Below are 19,441 nucleotides of genomic sequence, written 5' to 3' on the forward strand. Positions count from 1 at the left end.
AATGTGTGTTTCCTTGGCACTGGCATTAAAAGAATGACTCGTTTCATCAAAGGAATTGGCAGTGGCTACAGTATCCTCATCATCATCATCATCAAAGAGCATTTTTTTTTTTTTAAACCATTGGAACTGGGCTGGATAAATGTCTGTTGAAGGAATTTTTTATGGTGGTCAAGGCTATGACCTTTAACTTTTTCTGGTGTTATTCCCACCCACTTGGATCTCCAGTGGGATCTCAGGAATTTTTATCCAGAACATTTTTTAAAGACCCCACCCTGTATAATTTGCAGTGCCTTTTGGTATATTGGGTGTCTATATAGAATCCACAAATTACATTTTGGTCTCCTCCTAAAGCTCTGCCCCCATATCGGAGCAGGGTACTTGCGGATCTTCATCTGCCCCAGCAAAATTCAAGGAGGAGCTCCAGGCCTGAAGTAATTTAAGCTTATGGTTGTTAGAGAACCGTGATTTTAAAGTAGTGAAATTATAGTGTGGTGTAGTGGGCAAAGGACCCGACGGAGAGGCGGAGGCCTTGGTTCCAGTCCTCTACGGTTAACTGTCTCTGGTGCCTTGGGCAAGTCCCTACTTCTCTAGGTCTTGACTTCCTCTCTTTTTCATCTCTAAAATAGCCTATCCCAGAAGCTGTAAACAGCCCCTACTGTTTGATCTGTGTCGTATGGAACCATATGGGCTCCGTTGACTCTCCCGGCTGATAGGAGAGAAGAATGGGTGTGGTGCACTGGGCCAGTAGGGAAGTAATAATCCTCAAGTACTTGAAACAGTGGGGATTCCGTCTAGGCGAGAACTGACTGGCCAGGTATCTATCTCAACTAGAGCTGCATTTCATAGTGTTTGACTTCTACTATAAAGCTTGGCAACATCTGGCAAGCTTAGGTCGCAATTGGGTCATAAATACAGTTGTTTGTAGATAGCTTTTATTTAACTAGAGCATTTATCCACTTTCTACTTGACCCCCTTGGTTCTTGTCCCCCCCGCCAAAGAACTCTCTAGCCAGTGTAAAGAGTAAAATTGACAGTTTCAACTTAGTTGCAACTATCAGGACTGAAAAATCTGGAATCTAATGGAGTCCTCCCATCCTGCTTGGGGTTTTCATAGGGGGGCTTCCTCATGATACATTTAACTGCAGATGAGTATGCAGACTCAAGTAGATGAAGTCTGGCTTTCTGTGAGGTTTGTGGTCTCCCAGTGCATTGATGGTTGAAGTCTCACCTTGATCAGTTTGTTTACCACGCTGCTCAATGAAGATAAGTGAGCCTCACAGGATTCTGAATTTTTGAGATTCAAACTGCTGCTGTTTCCCTTTAATGAAGGCAACGAAGTAAGAGTGGCAACACCTGCATTCCAAATCTCAGCCACTAAATGATTGTGTAACCTTGGGTTTTAGTTTTCAGTTCATAAAATGCTTTGGGACCTTAGGGATTTGATACTCCTCGAAACAATAAGAGCTTGTTTCCTTGGCTATGGTTTGCTACAGGGTTTCACTGAGCATCTTTCATGCCCAAGTGTATTTCCCTCTCTCATGGTATCAATATAAGCCAATGGCAGAGGGACCATGAAGACAAACAAAACTGCCAGCTGCTTGACCTCAGACACTTAGCCTGGGGCATCAGAACCAGTTTTGGGGAAATATATTCACCTGTTGTGAAAGTAACCTATCTTCGAGCTCAGGAATGAAGTGGACTTAGGAGGAACCTTTTATGAGAACCATTAGAGGAATAGCCTAAACTGAAGAAGTGTAACTGTCTTGAGTGGTGGTTAATTACACCACACAGAAGAATTGCCACAAATGCAAGTTTAACTCTCTTAGTTGCTTAGCTTGGAAACCACACAGGACTATTCAGTTAGGCCTTGCCCTTTTCTGCATCCCAACCAGACACTTGACTCCCATCCAAAGCAAATGTCATGGTTACCTTTGTTGACTTAATACCAGGAAGCATAACAGCCAATAGTCTGGTTAGAAGGAACTAGATAGTTGATGGATTATTGCTGACCTACCTGCAGGTAAACAAAGTATAATAGAGTTTGGAATGATTTTGTAGTAGACTGAGATCACTAAAACAGACACAATTAAACCAGAAAGTCTCTTAATGTCAGTAATGTCTTAATTCTGTCTTAATCTTTCTCCTAAGTCAGCAGATGGGAGACTAAACACAATGAGTTTTGTGTGCCACATTGTACCTTTGGCTAGCCAGAAGTCTCTGTGTTTGGAACGAGTACTTCACTGTTGGATCAGACATGTAATGAGATGGGGGCTGGGCAGCAGAGTATGATTAGAATAAAAATCTTTGTCTCTCTAATCAGGCTTTTACATATGATATCCTCATAGGTAGGCCTTTGGGATCTGCTCGTTTAGCCCCGTCTTCCGGATTAGTAAGAGGCTTAAACTCATGTGAATTTTTTTTAAAGATTTTATTTATTTATTTGGGACCGAGAGAGCAGGCACACACAATTGGGGGTAATGGGTAGAGGCAGAAGGAGAAGCAGACTTCCCAGTAGGCAGGGAACCTAAGACACAAGGCTTGCTCCCAGGACCACCGAGATCATGACCTGAGCTGAAGGCAGATGCTTAACTGACTGAGCCATCCAGGTGCCCTTGGAATTTTTTTTTTTTTTTGTCAACAAGAGACCTTTATTTGTAATGGGTGTGTGCTGACATTTACTGGGCACTGATTTCAGTCTTAACAGCTGCTTTGGTGAATTCTTGATGGTTTTTGGCCATCATCTACATGGTCTTCTAGGTAGGATCAGTGGTGTTGGAATAATAGTACTGAGTTCGATGCTTTTATAAAGCAGCCAGAATTGCAAATAGCCAGACTTTAAGTTTATATAGTCTGAAGTAGATGATATTGCTGCAAATAGAATTATAGATGCAGATGTCCTTTTCTTGAATACTGTTCAGTGCCTGCCAGAGGACTGTGTTTCAGAATATTATTTTAAGGTCTGTCATGCTGAATTGACCTATTACTGCACAGGTTGGGGTGTGTGTGTGTGTGTGTGTGTGTAAAGTCCTATAGGGGTGATGGCCTATTATGGCATGCTAGAAAGTGTTTTATTGATCTCTCTTAAAATTGGCTTTTCCATCCTGTAGCTTTCAGCTAATTATGGCCAGCAGAATACTCCAGTCTGTTTGTTGTTACCCTTCACCTCTGCCGCCTTATCCATCAGACGCCACCTCCCTTACCGTATTCACACATATACACACACAGTCTCTCTCCCCTCTTTTGGTATTGTACATCCCCCACAGAGAATGCCCTTCTCACCTCTGAGTGTTATTGCTAAGATTAATAATTATAAACTCTGATTCCTTAGCACATCTAATCCATTCAAAATCCATTGTTCTAGGGCAGCCCGGATGGCTCAGCAGTTTAGCACCACCTTCAGCCCAGGGCCTGATCCTGGAGACCCAGGATCGAGTCCCATGTCGGGCTCCCTGCATGGGGCCTGCTGCTCCCTCTGCCTGTGTCTCTGCCTCTCTCTCTGTGTGTCTGTCTCTCATGAATAAATAAATAAAATCTTTTAAAAAAAAATACATTATTCTACATTTGGTGACATGCAGCTTTAACTCTTCTCAAGATTGTGTATACCCTTAAGTAGTAAAACAAAAACACTGTGGAAATCTTTCTTATCTAATTCTTCCCTCACTTGGGGACTTGTTTTACATCTTACCTGTAAAACTATAATGTGTATGTATTAACCGACCAAAATGAATTGTAAGTCACTTTACCTCTGTTGCTGGCACCCAGCTGGTTTGAGCCCTGGCAAGGAGCCACTGCACTGCATAAGTCAGACTGGTTGTTGATGGCAGGTTATAGGTTCCAGGAATTTAGGTACATGGTATCTTGTGTAATATTTTACTGGAAGCAAGCCAGTATCCTTGCTGGAGTAACACAGTATTGTACCTTTAGTTTGGGGGAATGGTTTTCTTAGCCTTAAATAAAGAAAACTAAAGTTTAGATTATGTAATGTAACAGTAATCCAATGAACATAGAGGAAAAATTAGTAAAACAAAAAAAAAAATGGCCTCTGAACATAGCCTGGAAATTAGTGTAGTACTCCTAAAAGAGAAAAAAAAAATCATTATGTTGTTAACCAGATAACAACAAATTAATTTTAATTAATTTTAACTAATTATCTGTTAACCAGATAATAACAAATTAATTTAGAATTTTAATAATTCTAAAATTATTATAAAGACTGTGGTCTTTGGGGTGCTAGTCGGAAGTAGAGAAGATTCACTGAAAAAAATATATTTTAAGATTTTATTTATTTATTCATGAGAGACAGAGAGAGAGAGAGTCAGAGACACAGGCAGAGGGAGAAGCAGGCTCCATGGAGGGAACCTGATGTGGGACTCGATCCCCAGTCTCCAGGATTATGCTCTGGGCTGAAGGCCATGCCAAACCGCTGAGCCACCCAGGCTGCCCCTGAAAAGATTTTAACTCCCTATACTGTTTCTGCTTATCTGACTAAGCTAGTGCTACAGTGTTGCCATATAGATTGAACTTCTGGGGGTGTAGTGGGGCTTGCCTTGATTGATTTGTATGCTATCTGAGAAATATGTGGCTTTCCTGTTCCAGTGGTGGGTCCTCTGGAGGTGTGTGTACACCTCTTTTGTGGGGCTGATTCATCACCAGTGCCATAAACAGAACCAAGCAGTCCTATATTTATCAACTATAGATCACTTTGGAAAGCTGGTGTGAGACCCAGGTGTGCATGGCACTACTACTTCCCACTGATTTCAGGATGAAAAATCTGTTTTTATTAACTTATGTATGACCTTTGTTATTAGGAGTCAATGTGTGTGTGGATTATTTCTTGAAATGTGTGTCTGAAACTTAAGCATTGTATTTCTTTGGAAGATGCAGCATTTCTGAAAACCCTGATGGGGACCACTGGGTTCTCCCATGTTCCGAATCTTGGAGGAGCTTGCGGTGTGCTTCCCTGCTGTTCTTCCTCAGGGGGCAGAGGGTGAGTAGAAATGAGCAGCCGCCCCGGTGGTAGATGTGACACCTGAAACCAAGCCCTGGGCTTTGCTGGTTGTTTAAGGCACTGGTGAGCTGCCGCCTTGCCTGATGAGCCCCAAGTTCTTGTTCAGAAATGGGTGGGCTTTTTTCGTAAGAGGTGGTTTCATTTGTTTTTGTGCTGTTTCAACACATCCCTATCTCGTGTCAGATTCTCTTTACTAAAGACATCATCATCATCTTTTTTTTGAGAGAGCACTCAGAAATGGGGTGAGGGGCAGAGGCAGAGGGAGAAGCAGACCTGCTCAGCTGAGCAGATAGCCCAACTAGATGGTGCTTGATCCCTGTACCCTGGAATCATGACCTGAGCCAAAGGCAGACCAGGCGCCCCTGAAGATATTTTCTAAACAAAGTTATTTCAGAACTACTTTTAGGAAAGATTTTTTTTTCTTACCTAAAATATAAGGAGTTAATTAATGCAAGAATGACTAACAATTAGCTGAGTTTAGAATATTAGAATGAAATTCTAATTTTAATCATCTCTATATAAGCTGTTGGTAGTTACTTCCACGTCTTAAGAGTAAAGGCAAAGTGAGTGGTGCATTTTACGAAATGATGTAGATGCTGGACTTTGCTTTACCATCAGAACCATGAGCATGAGGGTTCAGTCCCAGTACTGCATTTGTTTTCATGGGAGGAAGGCTCTTCGTTGAAGTCTTGGCCAAGCAGGGCTGCAGTGAGGCTGTCCTACCACCACTGAATGAACTTACATGAAACAAATTGGTTTTACTAGCAACTTAACTGCCCAGCATCATCTGCCCTGAATTGCCAGGTTTCATTCATACTCCTCGGGCTGGGTGTTTCCAGCATTGTTACCTTGGGATCACTTCCTGGGAGAGTGTGTGTGTGATTGGGTTTCCACAAGGAACAGATGGCTAATGGATGTTCAGTGTTAAATTAGACTAAGTTACCAGCTACTAGCATTCTCCTTGGCCACAGTGTCCTTGAAATTACTTCTTAGAAGTCGCCATTGAAGCCAGAAGTACATATCCTCCTCTTTGGAAAAATGAGTTAGATTCCAGGTAGTCAACTTGAAGCAGATCTACAGAATCAGCATTTTGTTTCCATTTTCTGGCTCTCTGGAAATGAGTGTGTGTAACAGTGGGCCTCTGGCCCTTTCATCCATCACAGAGATAAGGGAGCCCCAGGGACTAAAGTGGCCAGGTGAAGGTAGCTTGCGAGTTCATCGTTGTGAAGCAGCGTTTTAGATGTTCAGGTACAAATGGTTCTCAGCCTGCTCAGTATCCCGAAAAGCATCTAGAAGCTTATTTAGTTCAGCTTGGTAATAGCGACTGTATCTGAAGGCAGGCATTTTCATGCTTTCAAAAATGCTGGGGGAGAAGAGCCAGAAATGTTGTGATGGTAATTTGCCATGTGAGAGAATAACACTGTTCAGGGTAGCTCCCTGGACATTTTAATTGGAAACCATCAGCAGCCTCCAAAGAAGAGAGCAGCCTGTTGTGACAGGGTCTGTGACGTCAGTGTGGACACTATGATTAACCATCAGCGCTCTTGGTTGCTAAATTCAACTTCTAGCCAAACCTGGTATTTTTGAGATTTTCAGAGGACTGTGTTAGTTATGTGATTAATGGTCTTCTTTCGATTCACCAACCAACCATAGACAATTGCTCTTCCTGTGGTTTCTAAGATGCTCAGACAAGGCAGGTGGCTTTTGTTTCCACACCAGTAATGAAGCAGCACTGATATGTTTTAGTAAATATGGACCCATTTTAATGTTCATACTGTGATAAGATATGTTTGGGGATATTTTAGTTCATTATAATTGTACTGTAGGCTTTAATAACCATGACAAAACTCGTCTATTCCTGGATACACCCTGTCTAACCAAGGGACCTTTTTGTTGCTAAACTTTTGTTTCTGTTTGGTGGATATTAATGATCAAAAGTGGTCCGGTTGTCTGATGTCCTGATATGGGAAGCACTTCATCTGGAACTTAGGGTCTTGCTGAAGCTCCTTTAAATTTGGGCTAACCTGCTAACTTGCCCATCTCCTTTCTATTTTTTATGAAAAATTCATTACTGATTATACGATCCTATTATAGAGAATTTAGAATACATAGAAAAAAACTGTTGCTATAATTTTGCAGTATTTTCTTCATCTTTATATATATATATAATATATCTTTATGTAAATAAACAAAAGGGGTATGTGTATGTTTATGTGTGTTTGTTTTAGGACAGTTTTGGGTGGCAAGTGACAGAAATCTAGTTCCAAGAAACATAAGCAAAGAGGGGGAATTATTTGTAAGGCTCTCTGAGCCCAAGGACTGGAAGCCCAAGTCCTTGAGGAAGCGTGGAAGCCAGGGCACTCTCCCCATCTTTCAGCTGTGTTTCTTCTCAGGCTTCTTTCTCCCTTTTAATCTGTCTCTCCCATCCAGTAAACATTCACAGAGATCTCCTGAGTTTAATTTCTTGCCAGATCAGTGACTCAGAGTTCAACACAATTCTTGTGTCTTCCCAAGACCTGTTACTGTACAAAATACCTGTTCCTGGGAGAACTATGACAGAGGGAGGGGACTCGGGGGGGCTTCCCACCTCTTGGTCCCAGGGAGGCATACATTCTTCCCTTTTTATTTGTTCAGTCTCTAGCCTGCCTCCCTCCCTCCCCTACTAATCTCCCTGTCCCACATCAGCTGTAAACCCATTCCACCTTCTCAGGGAGAGACAGTCCTCCGTCTCCCTTAGCTGCAGCCCTCAGGTCTGGTCTTCAGGCCACTCTTCTGCAGGCCCGTGTGCTCTGGGCAATGGTGCATTTCTCTGGTTCAGGTGTGAGCAGGTTCAGATGAGGCTTGTCACTGTCTATACACTGTAGACTAAAATAATTTCATCCCCCAAACATTGGGTGTGCTTGACCTCTGGATTCCCTGCTAAGGCAGACACTACCCTTGAGGCTTCTGTTTTCCCAGCCAGGTAAAAAGGAGACTCTTCTTCCTCAGACTTGAGGCTTTACACTGAGAACAGACTTAGCAGGTAGTGAGGAAGCTTGCTCTTGTGTGTCCCATTCCAGGTGAGTGGGCCCCAGCTCTGGGCAAAGGAAAGGGTGGAACTTCTTTGCCTCTAGGCCAGGAGCAGGCAAGGGAGGAGAGAGTGAGGTTCTGGTAGCTGCTTCACCCCCTTTGCCAGTGGGTTTCCACAGTGGAAAAGGAATGCAGGGACCAAGATGTTTGTCCTGCCATCTCAGGCTGCTTTAGAGGGAGCCAGCCATTGGGCCTTCCTTCCTAAGGGATTAACTAGGTGCCATCCTGGTTCTTACCAAGAGTGGGCAGGTATTTTGGGGTCAGGCTGCCATGCACAGGTAAACCCCCAGTCTTTCATTTAGTGCTAAAAGCCAAAAATTAAAATTTTTGCAAAATTAAAAATTTTGCACCAAAATCCAAACTCTCAGAGTATTAAGCAAGTTGTGTTGGCCCTTATTTACTTATTTATTTATATTCTTATTTTTAATGAACATACAGTGTATCATTAGTTTCAGAGGTAGAGGTCAGTGATTGATCAGTCTTATATAGTACCCAGTGCTTATTATAGCAGGTATCCTCCTTAATGCCCATCACCCAGTTACCCCATCCTCCCACCCCTCCGTTCCAGCAACCCTAGTTTGTTTCCTATGATTAAGAGTCTCTGATGGTTTGTCTCCCTCTCTTATTTCATCTTGTTTTATTTTCCCTCCTTCCCCTATAATCCTGTTTTGTTTCTTAAATTCCACATATGAGTGAGAGTATATGATAATTGTCTTTCTCTGATTGACTTATTTCACTTAGCATAATATCCTCTAGTTCTATCCACGTCATTGCAAATGGTAAGATTTCATTTTTTTTTTTGATCACTTAGTACTATTTCATGGTGGATGTGTGTATCACATCTTCTTTATCTATTCATCTGTTGATGGACATCTGGGTTCTTACCGTAGTTTGGCTATTATGGATATTGCTACTATAAACATTGGGGTGCAGGTCCTTCCTCAAATCACTATGTTGGTATCCTTTGGATAAATACCTAGCGGCACAATTGCTGGATGGTAGGGTAGCTCTATTTTCAGCTTTTTGAGAAACCTCCATACTGTTTTTCAGAGTGTGTGGCCCATTTTTAATTTAAGACCCACAGGAAGCAGATAATTTGTGGGATAGTATACTGACAAAGAGAAATCTTACTACAAGGAGGCATTGCTGAATGAGCTCATACATCAAAGGCATGTTGTTTCAGGAAACCTTACTAGCTATCACCTGCACATGTGTGAATTGCACTTGTGTACGTGCATGTGTGCACACACCCAGCTGCTCCTGTGGAAACCATGTGGATGAGGGTGCAGTTCTTAGCCAAGCTAGAGGATAGGCAGACTAAAAAAAAAAATCTATCGAGTTTAATCATCATCACCGCAGTTTACATTAAAATTTGGATTCTGTATTTTTCATATGAAGACCTATAGAAGCATTGCTGTAAATTTTCCTAAGTGCTATTTTAATGATTACATAATATTCCATTAAGTGTATGTGTCATAATTTATTTCAGTCATTAAGATATTACCGGAAATTCAGATCTTTCCAGTTTTTGTATTTGTAAATGGGATACAATGACCATCATTGTGCACACAGCTTTTTTCTTATCTGGAACTATTTCTTTAGGATATAGAAGTGGAATTACAGGATCAAAAATCTGAGCCCTTTTATGCTTTCCAGAAAGATTGCACTAACTTATCATTTTCATCGCCACCAATGATGGATGAGAAAGTAAATATCACCACCTTTGGCTATTTTCTGTAAAGAGGGTGTGTGTGTGTGTGTGTGTGTGTGTGTGTGTGTAACTCAGCATAAAAGTTACATTGTTATTTAAATTTTGATTATAGGCGAAGAACAATTTGGTTTATGTTTTTCATGCATTTTATAACCTGTCTCTTGAAATCTTGGTGTTTTATTATATAAATTTTTTATGTAATGAGAGCGGTTTTTCTTATTTTGCTTTAAATGCTTTCTTCTAATTCTTTGCCTTTGTAAAATTCCATAATTGCATGTGGGTGTATTGGCATTCTTCTTTATATTGGAGCCTTGCAAGAGGACCAGGTTTTATTTAATTTATTTTTAAGATTTTATTTTTTATTTATTGAGAGGGAGCATATGCCAAAGAGAGTGCAGAGGGAGAAGGAGAAGCAGACTCCCTGCTGAGCAGGGAGCCTGATGCGGGGCTTGATCCCAGGACCCCCAGATCATGACCTGAGCCAAAGGCAGATGCTTAACCACCTGAGCCACCCAGGTGCCCTGAGGACCAGGTTTTAGAAAGTGAAGTATAACCAAGAGAAGGAAGTCCATTAAAAGCTGAGCATACTTCTTCCTCTGTTTCAGTGGAGACTGCTTGTGGGTTATTTCAGAATCCCAGTCCTTCATGTCAGGTTCTAAGCCTGTCTGCAGGAAGGATTGCTGCTTCCATAAAGTGATCTGGGGTCTAGTCCTGACTCAGCTATTGTCTAGACATGTGCCCTTAGACATAGTAGGCTCTGTAACCTCAATGCCTTTATCTGTAAGGTGGTGGATTTTAGATGGATAACTTTGAGATGTGCCCAGGGGGTTTTTATGTGGTTGTACATGCCCAAGATGAAGAATCCTGCTGTACACGAAGATTCTTCTATATCTCATTGCAGATTTTTGGAAGTCCCAGCACAGTGACACTTCCTGAAACCTTGTTGTTTGTGTCAACTCTGGATGGAAGTTTGCATGCTGTCAGCAAGAGGACAGGCTCAATCAAATGGACTTTAAAAGAAGGTAATTTGGATTTAGTTGTTGGGTGACACGGGCATTTGCTCAGCTGCTTTGGAGGACACCTATTCCAGAAAAAGAGAAAAAGTTACATTTTTAATAAAAAAGGATAGTGGAATCAAGGAGAAGAGAGGGAATTTACTCAGAGGGAATGTATACAGCTTGAATTATGATTATTAACTAAGTGCATCAGTTAAAAAGGCAAGCTTTATCTTTTGTTTTTTTTTCTTTCCAGATTTCATGTTTAAGTGGCTCTAGGCTTTTCTTTTTTTTTTTTGCTCTAGGCTTTTCTATTAATAGTTCTGGCTGGCAGGCCTTTTACAAAGACATGCTGCATAAAAATTTTTTTAAGTTCTAGCTAATGATTAGAATCTTGTAATCATAATTATAAGAACTATCTTCTGTAACCTCAAATTACTCATTTGTTTTTATAGAGGCTGAAATACTTGAGGGCTGTAAAATTTGACATTCATCCAAATTAGCCACTTTATTGGGTCTTTACGTTGAGGGAAGTGAAAGACTGAGCTTGTTTCTCATTTAATCTGCCATGTCTCCTTTTTTATGATCTTGTCTTCCTGGTGATAGTTAGCAGAGTGGAGTCCTACAGCTGGGAAATTGTATTTGATTTCCAAAGTGATCTTCCTGGATAAAGCCATGCAAATCCAAGGATTTGGGGCTTTCAGAGTCCTCTCTATTCTTCTGTCCAGTAATAATTCTGATTTGGCTTTAGATTAGAGTCTGACCAGCATGCTCTCTTTCGTCATTGATCTGTGACTCATTATTTTCGTGAGCATAGCAAGTGTTTTTCCTTTGATAATAAAATGTTCCAAAACAGTGTTTTAGATGGAAAAATATTGGCATATGTCAGAAGGTCACACATCATTTTATCAGTTCGACAGCAAACCTGGTTACCACCCAGAGATGATGGCAGCTGAGGTACCACAGGCCACTTGCCTCACCTGTCTGGGTCCTGCTTGGATATACAAGAACCCTAGGCAACTGAAAGGACCAGCTCTTGGAGCAAGTGGCCATGAGAAGACCATAGAGCCGGCTTTTGGCATTGCATTACAGGCTCCCAGAATATTATCCATAATGTCTCTCCTTCATATTTAAGCCTTTTAGCTTTTTAAAAACAAAAACAGAGTTCTTTAAATTTCACAATTTCTGATTCTATCCAAAGTTGAGATCACCAAATCCTCAACAAGAAGGATTGAGATCATCATTTTTATAGTTGACTGTTAGGGCTGGGCCCTCAGTTTCAGCCTTCCGGAGCAGGGCTTTTTTTTTTGCCCCAAGCTACTTCATTCTTCTACTTTGCTTTTCCCTGCATGTATTGATTTATTTTATTTTGATTTACTTATTTGACAGAGAGCACAAGCAGGAGGAGGAGGAAAGGGAAAAGCAGGGGGGGAGCTGGACTCGGGGCTCAATCCCAGGGCTCCAGGATCACGACCCAAGCTGAAGGCTGATGCTCAACCGACTGAGCCACCCAGGCACCCCTGCCTGTACTGTTTTAAATTGATCTTGTCGAAATCCTAATTTCTACAAGTAGTCTTGACTGTATCTGGCAAAACTGTATTTCACCTTGTTTCTTACTTAAACATAAGAATCAGTCTCTTCTCTCCCATTCTTTAGAGCTTAAGAATTGTCCTCTCTTTTACTTAACATTGTTTAGAGAATCTTGTCTGTGAAGGATATTTTATAGGACACAGAGAAGAAAAAGCCCATCCTTTCCCTCAAGGAGCCTGCAGCCTTATAGGGAGCAGTGACAAGTACCAGAGCTTCAGCACAGAGCCAGGGTTTGGTAAGGGAGGTGGTCGGGACTTAAAAGCCTTCAAAGGAGGCAGCAGGGCTATGGTGTGAGGAGCTTAAGGATGGGAGAGAAGCGGAGGGGATGTTGAGCCCTGTGGTAGCATTGAGGCTCTTATACTTGAATGAACAGACATTGGGACCATTAATATGACTGAGCAGGTGAGTGATTCAACAGGTTTAATCCTGCAGCGGAGTGTGGGAGTGTGGGCTGGCGACTGGGAGGCCAGAGCTGTGGAGTCCACCTGAAAAGGGGGCCAGGGGCAAGGGAAGAAGTGGCACAGAAATACAGTCAGTAGAATCCAGCAACGGATTAGGGAGGCAGAGCAAGGAAGTGTTAAAAGATGCTTAAGGGGAGAATTTGAGAAATCTCAGTAAGGTCTAGTAATTTCAAGTAATATTTCATATGTTCTAAGTCTCCTTGTCTTAGAATAGACTGGCTTTTTTTTTTTTTTTTTTTTTTTTAAGACTGGCTTTTTTAAGTTAAATTCAGCCCTGGATACCAATATCTATATCTATATATAAAACTATATAATAATATAGCTATTACATATATACTTTATTATTATATATAATATAATTATATATTTACATATAAAATATGTTTCTACAGATCTGTGTACTGTGTTTATTACAGTATATATATGTGTATATATATATGTATTTCTACACAAAGATTAAAAGTGGTAATGTATAGAGACCTTGATTTTTTTTTTTTTTTTTAAGATTTTACTTATTATTTGAGAGAGAATATAAGCAGGAAGGGGGGGAGAGGGAGAAGCAAACTCCCCACTGAGCAGGGAGCCCCATGTTGGGGCTTGATCCCAGGACCCTAAGATCATGACCTGAGCCAAAAGGAGATGCTTAATCTACTGAGCCACCCAGGTGCCCTGAGACCTTGAGTTTTTGATTCAATTTTAATCTTGCAATTCTAACTAAAGATTTCAAAATTGGTATTTCTAAGCCATTGATCTGTAAATCACCTATAAAGATATCCATATGCTGTTCTAGGCCTTGAGGATATGGGAAGTGAACAAAACAGACAAAATCCTGCCCTTATAGAGCTTTTCATTCTAGTGGAAAACAGGAGGAAATAAATTTGTAGTGGTGACAAGAGCTGACTTTATTGAAGAAAAATAAAGCAAGGAAGTGGAATAGGGAGCATCAGGGTGGGGGTGGGGAGCTGCAGTTTTAGATAGGGATGGCCCCATTGAAAAGGTGTCATTTGAGCAAGAACTCAAGGTAGCAGGGGAGTCTTTAGACAAGGCCTATCAGGGGCAAAGGTGGGAGAGTCCTTTGTATGGTAGAGGAAGCATCTTGGAGTGGCTGGAGGGGGGGAGTTGGGGGTAAAGGAGAGGAAGGGTAGCAGGAAATGAACTTAGAGCACCAGTCCCACAGGGACATAGTGCTGTCTTCATATACTGTTTATTATAAAAATGCCCCCACTACTATTCCGGAATGAAATGTATGCGACCGTAACCTACACACATACAATTACAGAAAGAAATGCGTGTATTACCCAGCTGGTAATCTAACACTGGAATAATAGAAAAGTAATTTTGACTCCCATAGATGTAATTTAACACGAAAATGCTCTGAAACGTGGTGACACTCCACTTCTGAGTGAGTGTGGTGCCTGCTGATGCAGACTGATCAAAACACCAGGATACTTGTGACTGGATTCCCAAGATGGCAAACAATTCTTAGTAATGCACCAAACAAGAGCAGTGTGACTTTACCTGATTCATACAGGAGTTATTACATTCTGAGAAGATGAGTTGTATAAAATTATGCAAAAATTGCTTTTGTGCTTTTATACAAGTGCTGTTATAGGTTCAGGGAGTTACTGAAGGTTTTCGGCCTATGGGAGAGCCTGACAGAACATGAAGCAGTGTATAGATTTGGGATAATTTTTGGCTGTGCAGTGCTGTCTGCCCCACACTTAGCTCTTGTGTTCCTTACCACCCCTTCACCATCCCCCCATATCTCCCCAACCCCCCCACCAGTCCCTGTGGCCATGAAGAAATGCCTTCACAAATTTCCTGAGTATTGTCGAGCAAGCTGTATCCTCCCCCGAGAGGTCTAGGGCCTGGGGGCTGGTGCAAGGATGTTGGCTTTTTTGAAGCCACCCTTGGAGATACCTGAGCAAAGGAGTGACATGCCCTGGTTTTATAGGCTGATGTTTGTGTCCCTCCAAAATTCACATGGTGAAGCCTTACCGCTCACCATGTGATGGTATTTAGAGGTGGAGCTTATGGGATTTAGCTTAGATGAGGTCACGAGGGATGAGCCCCCATGATGAGATTAGTGCCCTTAGGAGAAAAGAAAAAGCCCGGAACTCTTGCTCTTTCCCACCATAAGAGAACACTCTGAGAAGGCTGCCATCAGCAAGCCAGAACAGGGCTCTCCCTAGAACCCAACCATACTGACACCCTGATCTTGGACTTGTAGCCTCCAGAACTGTGAGAAATAAATATCTGTTGTTGAAGCCACTAAGGCTGTGGTATTTTGTTATGGCAGCCTGTGCTAAGACACCTGGCCTCCACTTTACAGGGTCAGCAGGTGCTGTGTTGAGACAGCTGATGAGGCCAAGAGGAAGCTGGAGAACAGGTGGAGGCTACTGCACCAGTTCAGGCAAGGGAGGCCATGGGTTTGGGCCTGAGTGGCAAATGGAAGAAACTTGCTGATGCAAACAGACCCCAGTAACTCATCAGACTAGAGTTATGCAGAATATATACCTGTTACTGTTTCATGGTTTCCTGACTGTTTACTTATTATAGGGGCCAACAAACTGGCAGAGTTTTGTTTTCTTTTTTTCTTTCCACAGATTGGTTTTGGCAGGTGCTTTTGTTCCTCTCCCACACGTGTTGCTGTTCTCAGAAATGGAGATTTCTTACACCATAGCAGCAAACTGCACCGAGTACAAAAAGCGAGTTTTGTTTTCAGAAACTTGAGTTCTGACATACCAAGTGAGGTGCAATCTTTCTAGGCTGTGATTTTGTGACTGTAGCAGCACCACTGTTTTTGTCTGAAATTTCACAGTGAAGACAGTCGAACATGTTTCATTTCTATGCTTTCAGCCCAAATGCAAACAGGAAACATTGCTGTTCTGTTTGGTATTAGATTGGTTTTCTAAAGCTTGCTTTTGCTTGGTGGGGTCTCCTTTGGTATTTACGGGGCTGCTTTAAGTCTTCTTGCATTCACTTTGAAATGCTAGTTATTAAAATTAACTGGATAACTAGAATTATTTGAAGGGCTAAAGTAGATAGGCTAGAATAAAAGAATAAACTAGAGTTATAGGGAAAGATTTTCTTCAGATTTCACCTAAGTTTGCCTTTCTTACCATGTGCCTCTTCCCATAGTTTCCTGCCGGTGCTAACAGCCATGGCTTACCTAGTCTGGAAAGTAGAGTGATGCTTGGCCACTTAGTCACTGAGTTGTGTTATGTGGACTGAAGTCCTGTCTCTCCATTCTGACTCCTTCTCCCTGTCCTCCAATGTCTTAGCCAGGCTCTCAACATCCATTTCCTAGACCAATATAGCAGCTTCCTGGCTGTCCTCCAGCCATCATGCTGTTGGCAGATGTGTCCCCTAATGAGTCCATGTACTGTGCTGCACCCTTGCTGAGAGCCTTGGTGCTGTCTAAAGCGGTGCTCCCAGTGTGGTCTGACCACCTGTCTGCAAGAAGTACAGAAGGGATCCTAAGTGTCATCTGTGATGGGTTGGAATTTTCAGTAGCTGGTCCTTTGCCACAGTTGGAGAAGCACTGGTTTACTGGGTCAAGTCTAAGCTCATTGGCACACGTGCAGGATTCTTCACCATCCTGGCCCTCACCCATCCCTCTAGGCCTCAGAGATGTGGGGCCTTTGCTTATGTACCCCACCCCTTCCATCAGCCTGCAGTGTTGGACAGGCTCCTATTACTCTGTTAAGATCACAGGCTACCTTCTTGACCCCTCAAGCAGAGTGAGCCCCTTCCTCATCTGGATTCTGGGGCACTGTTGTGAATTTTTGTTTACATTTGTCCTCCCACTGAATTTTAACATTTTGTTTTTTATTTTATTTTTGAAAGAGAGAACACAAGCAGCTGGGGTGGGGGATGGAGAGAGGGAGAGAGAAAATTTTGAGCAGACCCATGCTGGGCATGGAGTCTGACAGGGGGCTTGATGTCATGACCCTGAGATCATGACCTGAGCTGAAATCAAGAGTTGGATGCTTAACTGACTGAGCCTCCAGGCGCCCTCTGAATTCTAACTTCTTGAGGCTGGGCTCTCTAGAGAGCCAGGGGTTCTCACTAAATATATCAGGCACCTAATGCTGACTTGGGTTCCAGAACCCTTCCCACTAGATGTCCTTTGGAAGCCTGAGAAACAGATGAGCCCAGACTCTGCCCCGTGGGGATGCATAATCTGTCACTTGGACCATTGTCACAGCACGTTCCAGTTCCAGTTCCTGATCTTGAGTTTCACATGGCTTTTTGTGACTTTCTGCTGTTGATTTTCTGTCCTGTCCTTAAGTTGTATGCATGTTCCTCTGAAAGAGTCCTGAGATCTGCCTTCAGAAGTGTGATGGAAACAAAGGAATTATAAGAAGGGACAGTACTTTGTTAGCAGTTCTAATCTGTATTTTCTTTCAGAATTTTCTAGGCTTCAGATCTGCATCAACTGTCTTTGTACCTCCTTGCTTACGTAAAGAAAAGCATTAATTTGCCCTGCATTGTTTTGGAGGACTGAAATTTAAGTTGTTAGAGGGGATGAGAGAGGCCAGTTTCTACTTTTGAGTATCTTGAAGATGTATTTTCTTTCTCTCTTGTATTTTCCTTTTTATCATGGAAAATTTGAAATACGACCAACCTAGAGACGAGTAGAGATACAAATTTAGGTACTCATCACTTAGCTCCAGCGAGTATCAGCTCATGCTCAGTCTCATCAGTAACCCCTCTGATGTCCCCCCTCAAGCCTGGGCTTTTCCTCAGAGTGATACATTTCTCGTTGTAAGGGGGTCTCTTAAACAGTAGTCTCCATGCATAGTAGCCTAGATTCCAACTCCAAGGGATCCTCTTTGCAATGTTACTAGGTTTGTATTGGGACACAGTTGTGAATGTTGAAGGCTGTGATTTGATTACTTGTCCTTTTTATCTTGGGATGACCACACCAGGTTTGATGGCACTCCCATAGCTCACGAATGAATTCTGTGAAGGTCTGACATCTTTAGAGGCATTTGGGTACAGGCCATCGTATTGAATTGTCTTATCCTCCTTGAATTCTTTCACTGTTGATTATAGTGATCAATGTGAGTTTTTAGGTCCGAGTTATTTCTGTCAGGGTGAAGGTAGGTAAGTAAGGACATAGTAGAATCTGACTGCCTTTAGAATGGGAGGTTTTTCAGAGTCCTTTGGTACCTCTACATGATTGTCTTTGTTAGACATGGCATTGGGTGATTTGCAGAGGTTCACCTGCAAAAAAAAAAAAAAACAAAAAAAAAACCTTCCTACGTCGTCTCCCAGTTCTGGTGAGATTTGGAATTTGAGGATCAGCTTTTGATTAGATGCCTGCTTTAAAATGTTCTCCCTATAAAAGCTGAACTTTGAAGAATATTTGAGACTTGCTATCTTACACATTGGACCTCACAACTTTAACGGGAACTTAAGGTTTAGATTACAGAAGTACCTTTCCTTTGGGGGAGGAAATGAGCTGCCACTGGGGAGAAGTATTCCCTAATTGGTTCATTTGAGTGCATGAAACATATTTGGGAAACTTACCTTTTGAGTTAGGGAGGGTGAATGATCTTGTTTCTACTAATAATTTTTATAAGAAAATAGTATTACCTTAAGCATTTTCTTGAGGACATGCCAGTGGCTCATTGCGTTCAGACCAGCCAGTCTAGCTTCACTACCTGCTAGGATTGTATCTCCATGTCCTCTTTAGGTCCTTTTTCCACTGCATTTTTCTGATCAGAACTAGGTTTTGTTTGCTACATTTTCCCCTCCCGTTTGGTTTCTGACCAGCCCTCCTGCCACCCTTCCTGCTGCCTTCCTCCTGCCCCCACACTGGCACAGGCTGTCAGACTGGGGTTACTGGGCTGCCTTCCTCACTGCCCTTTGTGACTCCTTCCCTTTCTCGTTCACTTTGTACCCTGATGCCTGCCTGTCTCTCCTTCCTTCAGTGGATGTGGATCACATCCCTCTTTTGCTCAGAAGCCTCCAGTCACCCCCTGGTTAGTGCCCACTGTACCACATCACAAAGTTTGCACAACTGTCTGCTTCATGGCCTCACTGCCTGCTCCCTTATTTGCATCGCTCCTCAGGAAGAACATTTCACACTCGCCAAGCCTGTGTCCTCATTCCCACAAGTAGGGTGATAGTTCTTCACTCAAGCTGTCTGGTCATCCCCACCCTCTGAGTCAGCCTTTTTTATGAAGTTTGTCTTCTCTGAGTACACTAGCCCTCAGTGACTTCCCTCACCTGGGAAATCCTGTGGTATGTACCGCAGGTTTTGGCTGTTCATTATACACTGTTCACGTATATTGACTTTATAAACTTCTTTCTTTATCCCACACAGCATGGAGGAGAGAACCAACCTGATGGCAGTGACCAACATTTGCTTTTGAGCTGTGTGTGGTAAATCTTAACAGATAATTACTAATAGTTCTCACACTCTCAGAAAGGGAGGGAGGGAAGGACAAGGCTCTTGAATATTTGGTATATGAGGAGGCTTCATTTTTGTTTTTTGCTTTTTTTTTTTTTTTAAATCTATAAATACCTTTCAAAAAGGCCAACTCAGAAGAGTTCAGATCATTGCTGGAGGTATACTTAGAAGGGGCTGGTTTGGA

General features: G+C 42.2%; 1 protein-coding gene across 7 annotated transcripts in view; it reads left to right on the forward strand.

Annotated features, from left to right (window-relative positions):
* The window catches only part of ERN1 (endoplasmic reticulum to nucleus signaling 1), a 78,003-nt gene that overhangs the window by 17,240 nt on the left and 41,322 nt on the right, over positions 1–19,441 (forward strand). For 2 of the 7 annotated variants that reach the window (XM_038546867.1, XM_038546870.1), the window contains exons 1-4: positions 1,982–2,019; positions 4,878–4,986; positions 10,689–10,809; positions 19,171–19,229. Coding sequence is in view for 2 of the 7 variants with exons in the window: in XM_038546865.1 (XP_038402793.1) it covers positions 9,769–9,783; positions 10,689–10,809 (136 nt within the window). In the remaining 5 variants the exon portion in view is untranslated. Of the gene's footprint in view, positions 1–1,981; positions 2,020–4,877; positions 4,987–9,678; positions 9,784–10,688; positions 10,810–19,170; positions 19,230–19,441 lie in introns of those variants that run through there. The other 5 variants (XM_038546869.1, XM_038546871.1, XM_038546865.1 and 2 more) reach the window with 4 other exon arrangements.

The sequence above is a fragment of the Canis lupus genome, chromosome 9 (assembly GCF_011100685.1).
Source record: "Canis lupus familiaris isolate Mischka breed German Shepherd chromosome 9, alternate assembly UU_Cfam_GSD_1.0, whole genome shotgun sequence".
Classification (NCBI taxonomy): domain Eukaryota; kingdom Metazoa; phylum Chordata; class Mammalia; order Carnivora; family Canidae; genus Canis; species Canis lupus.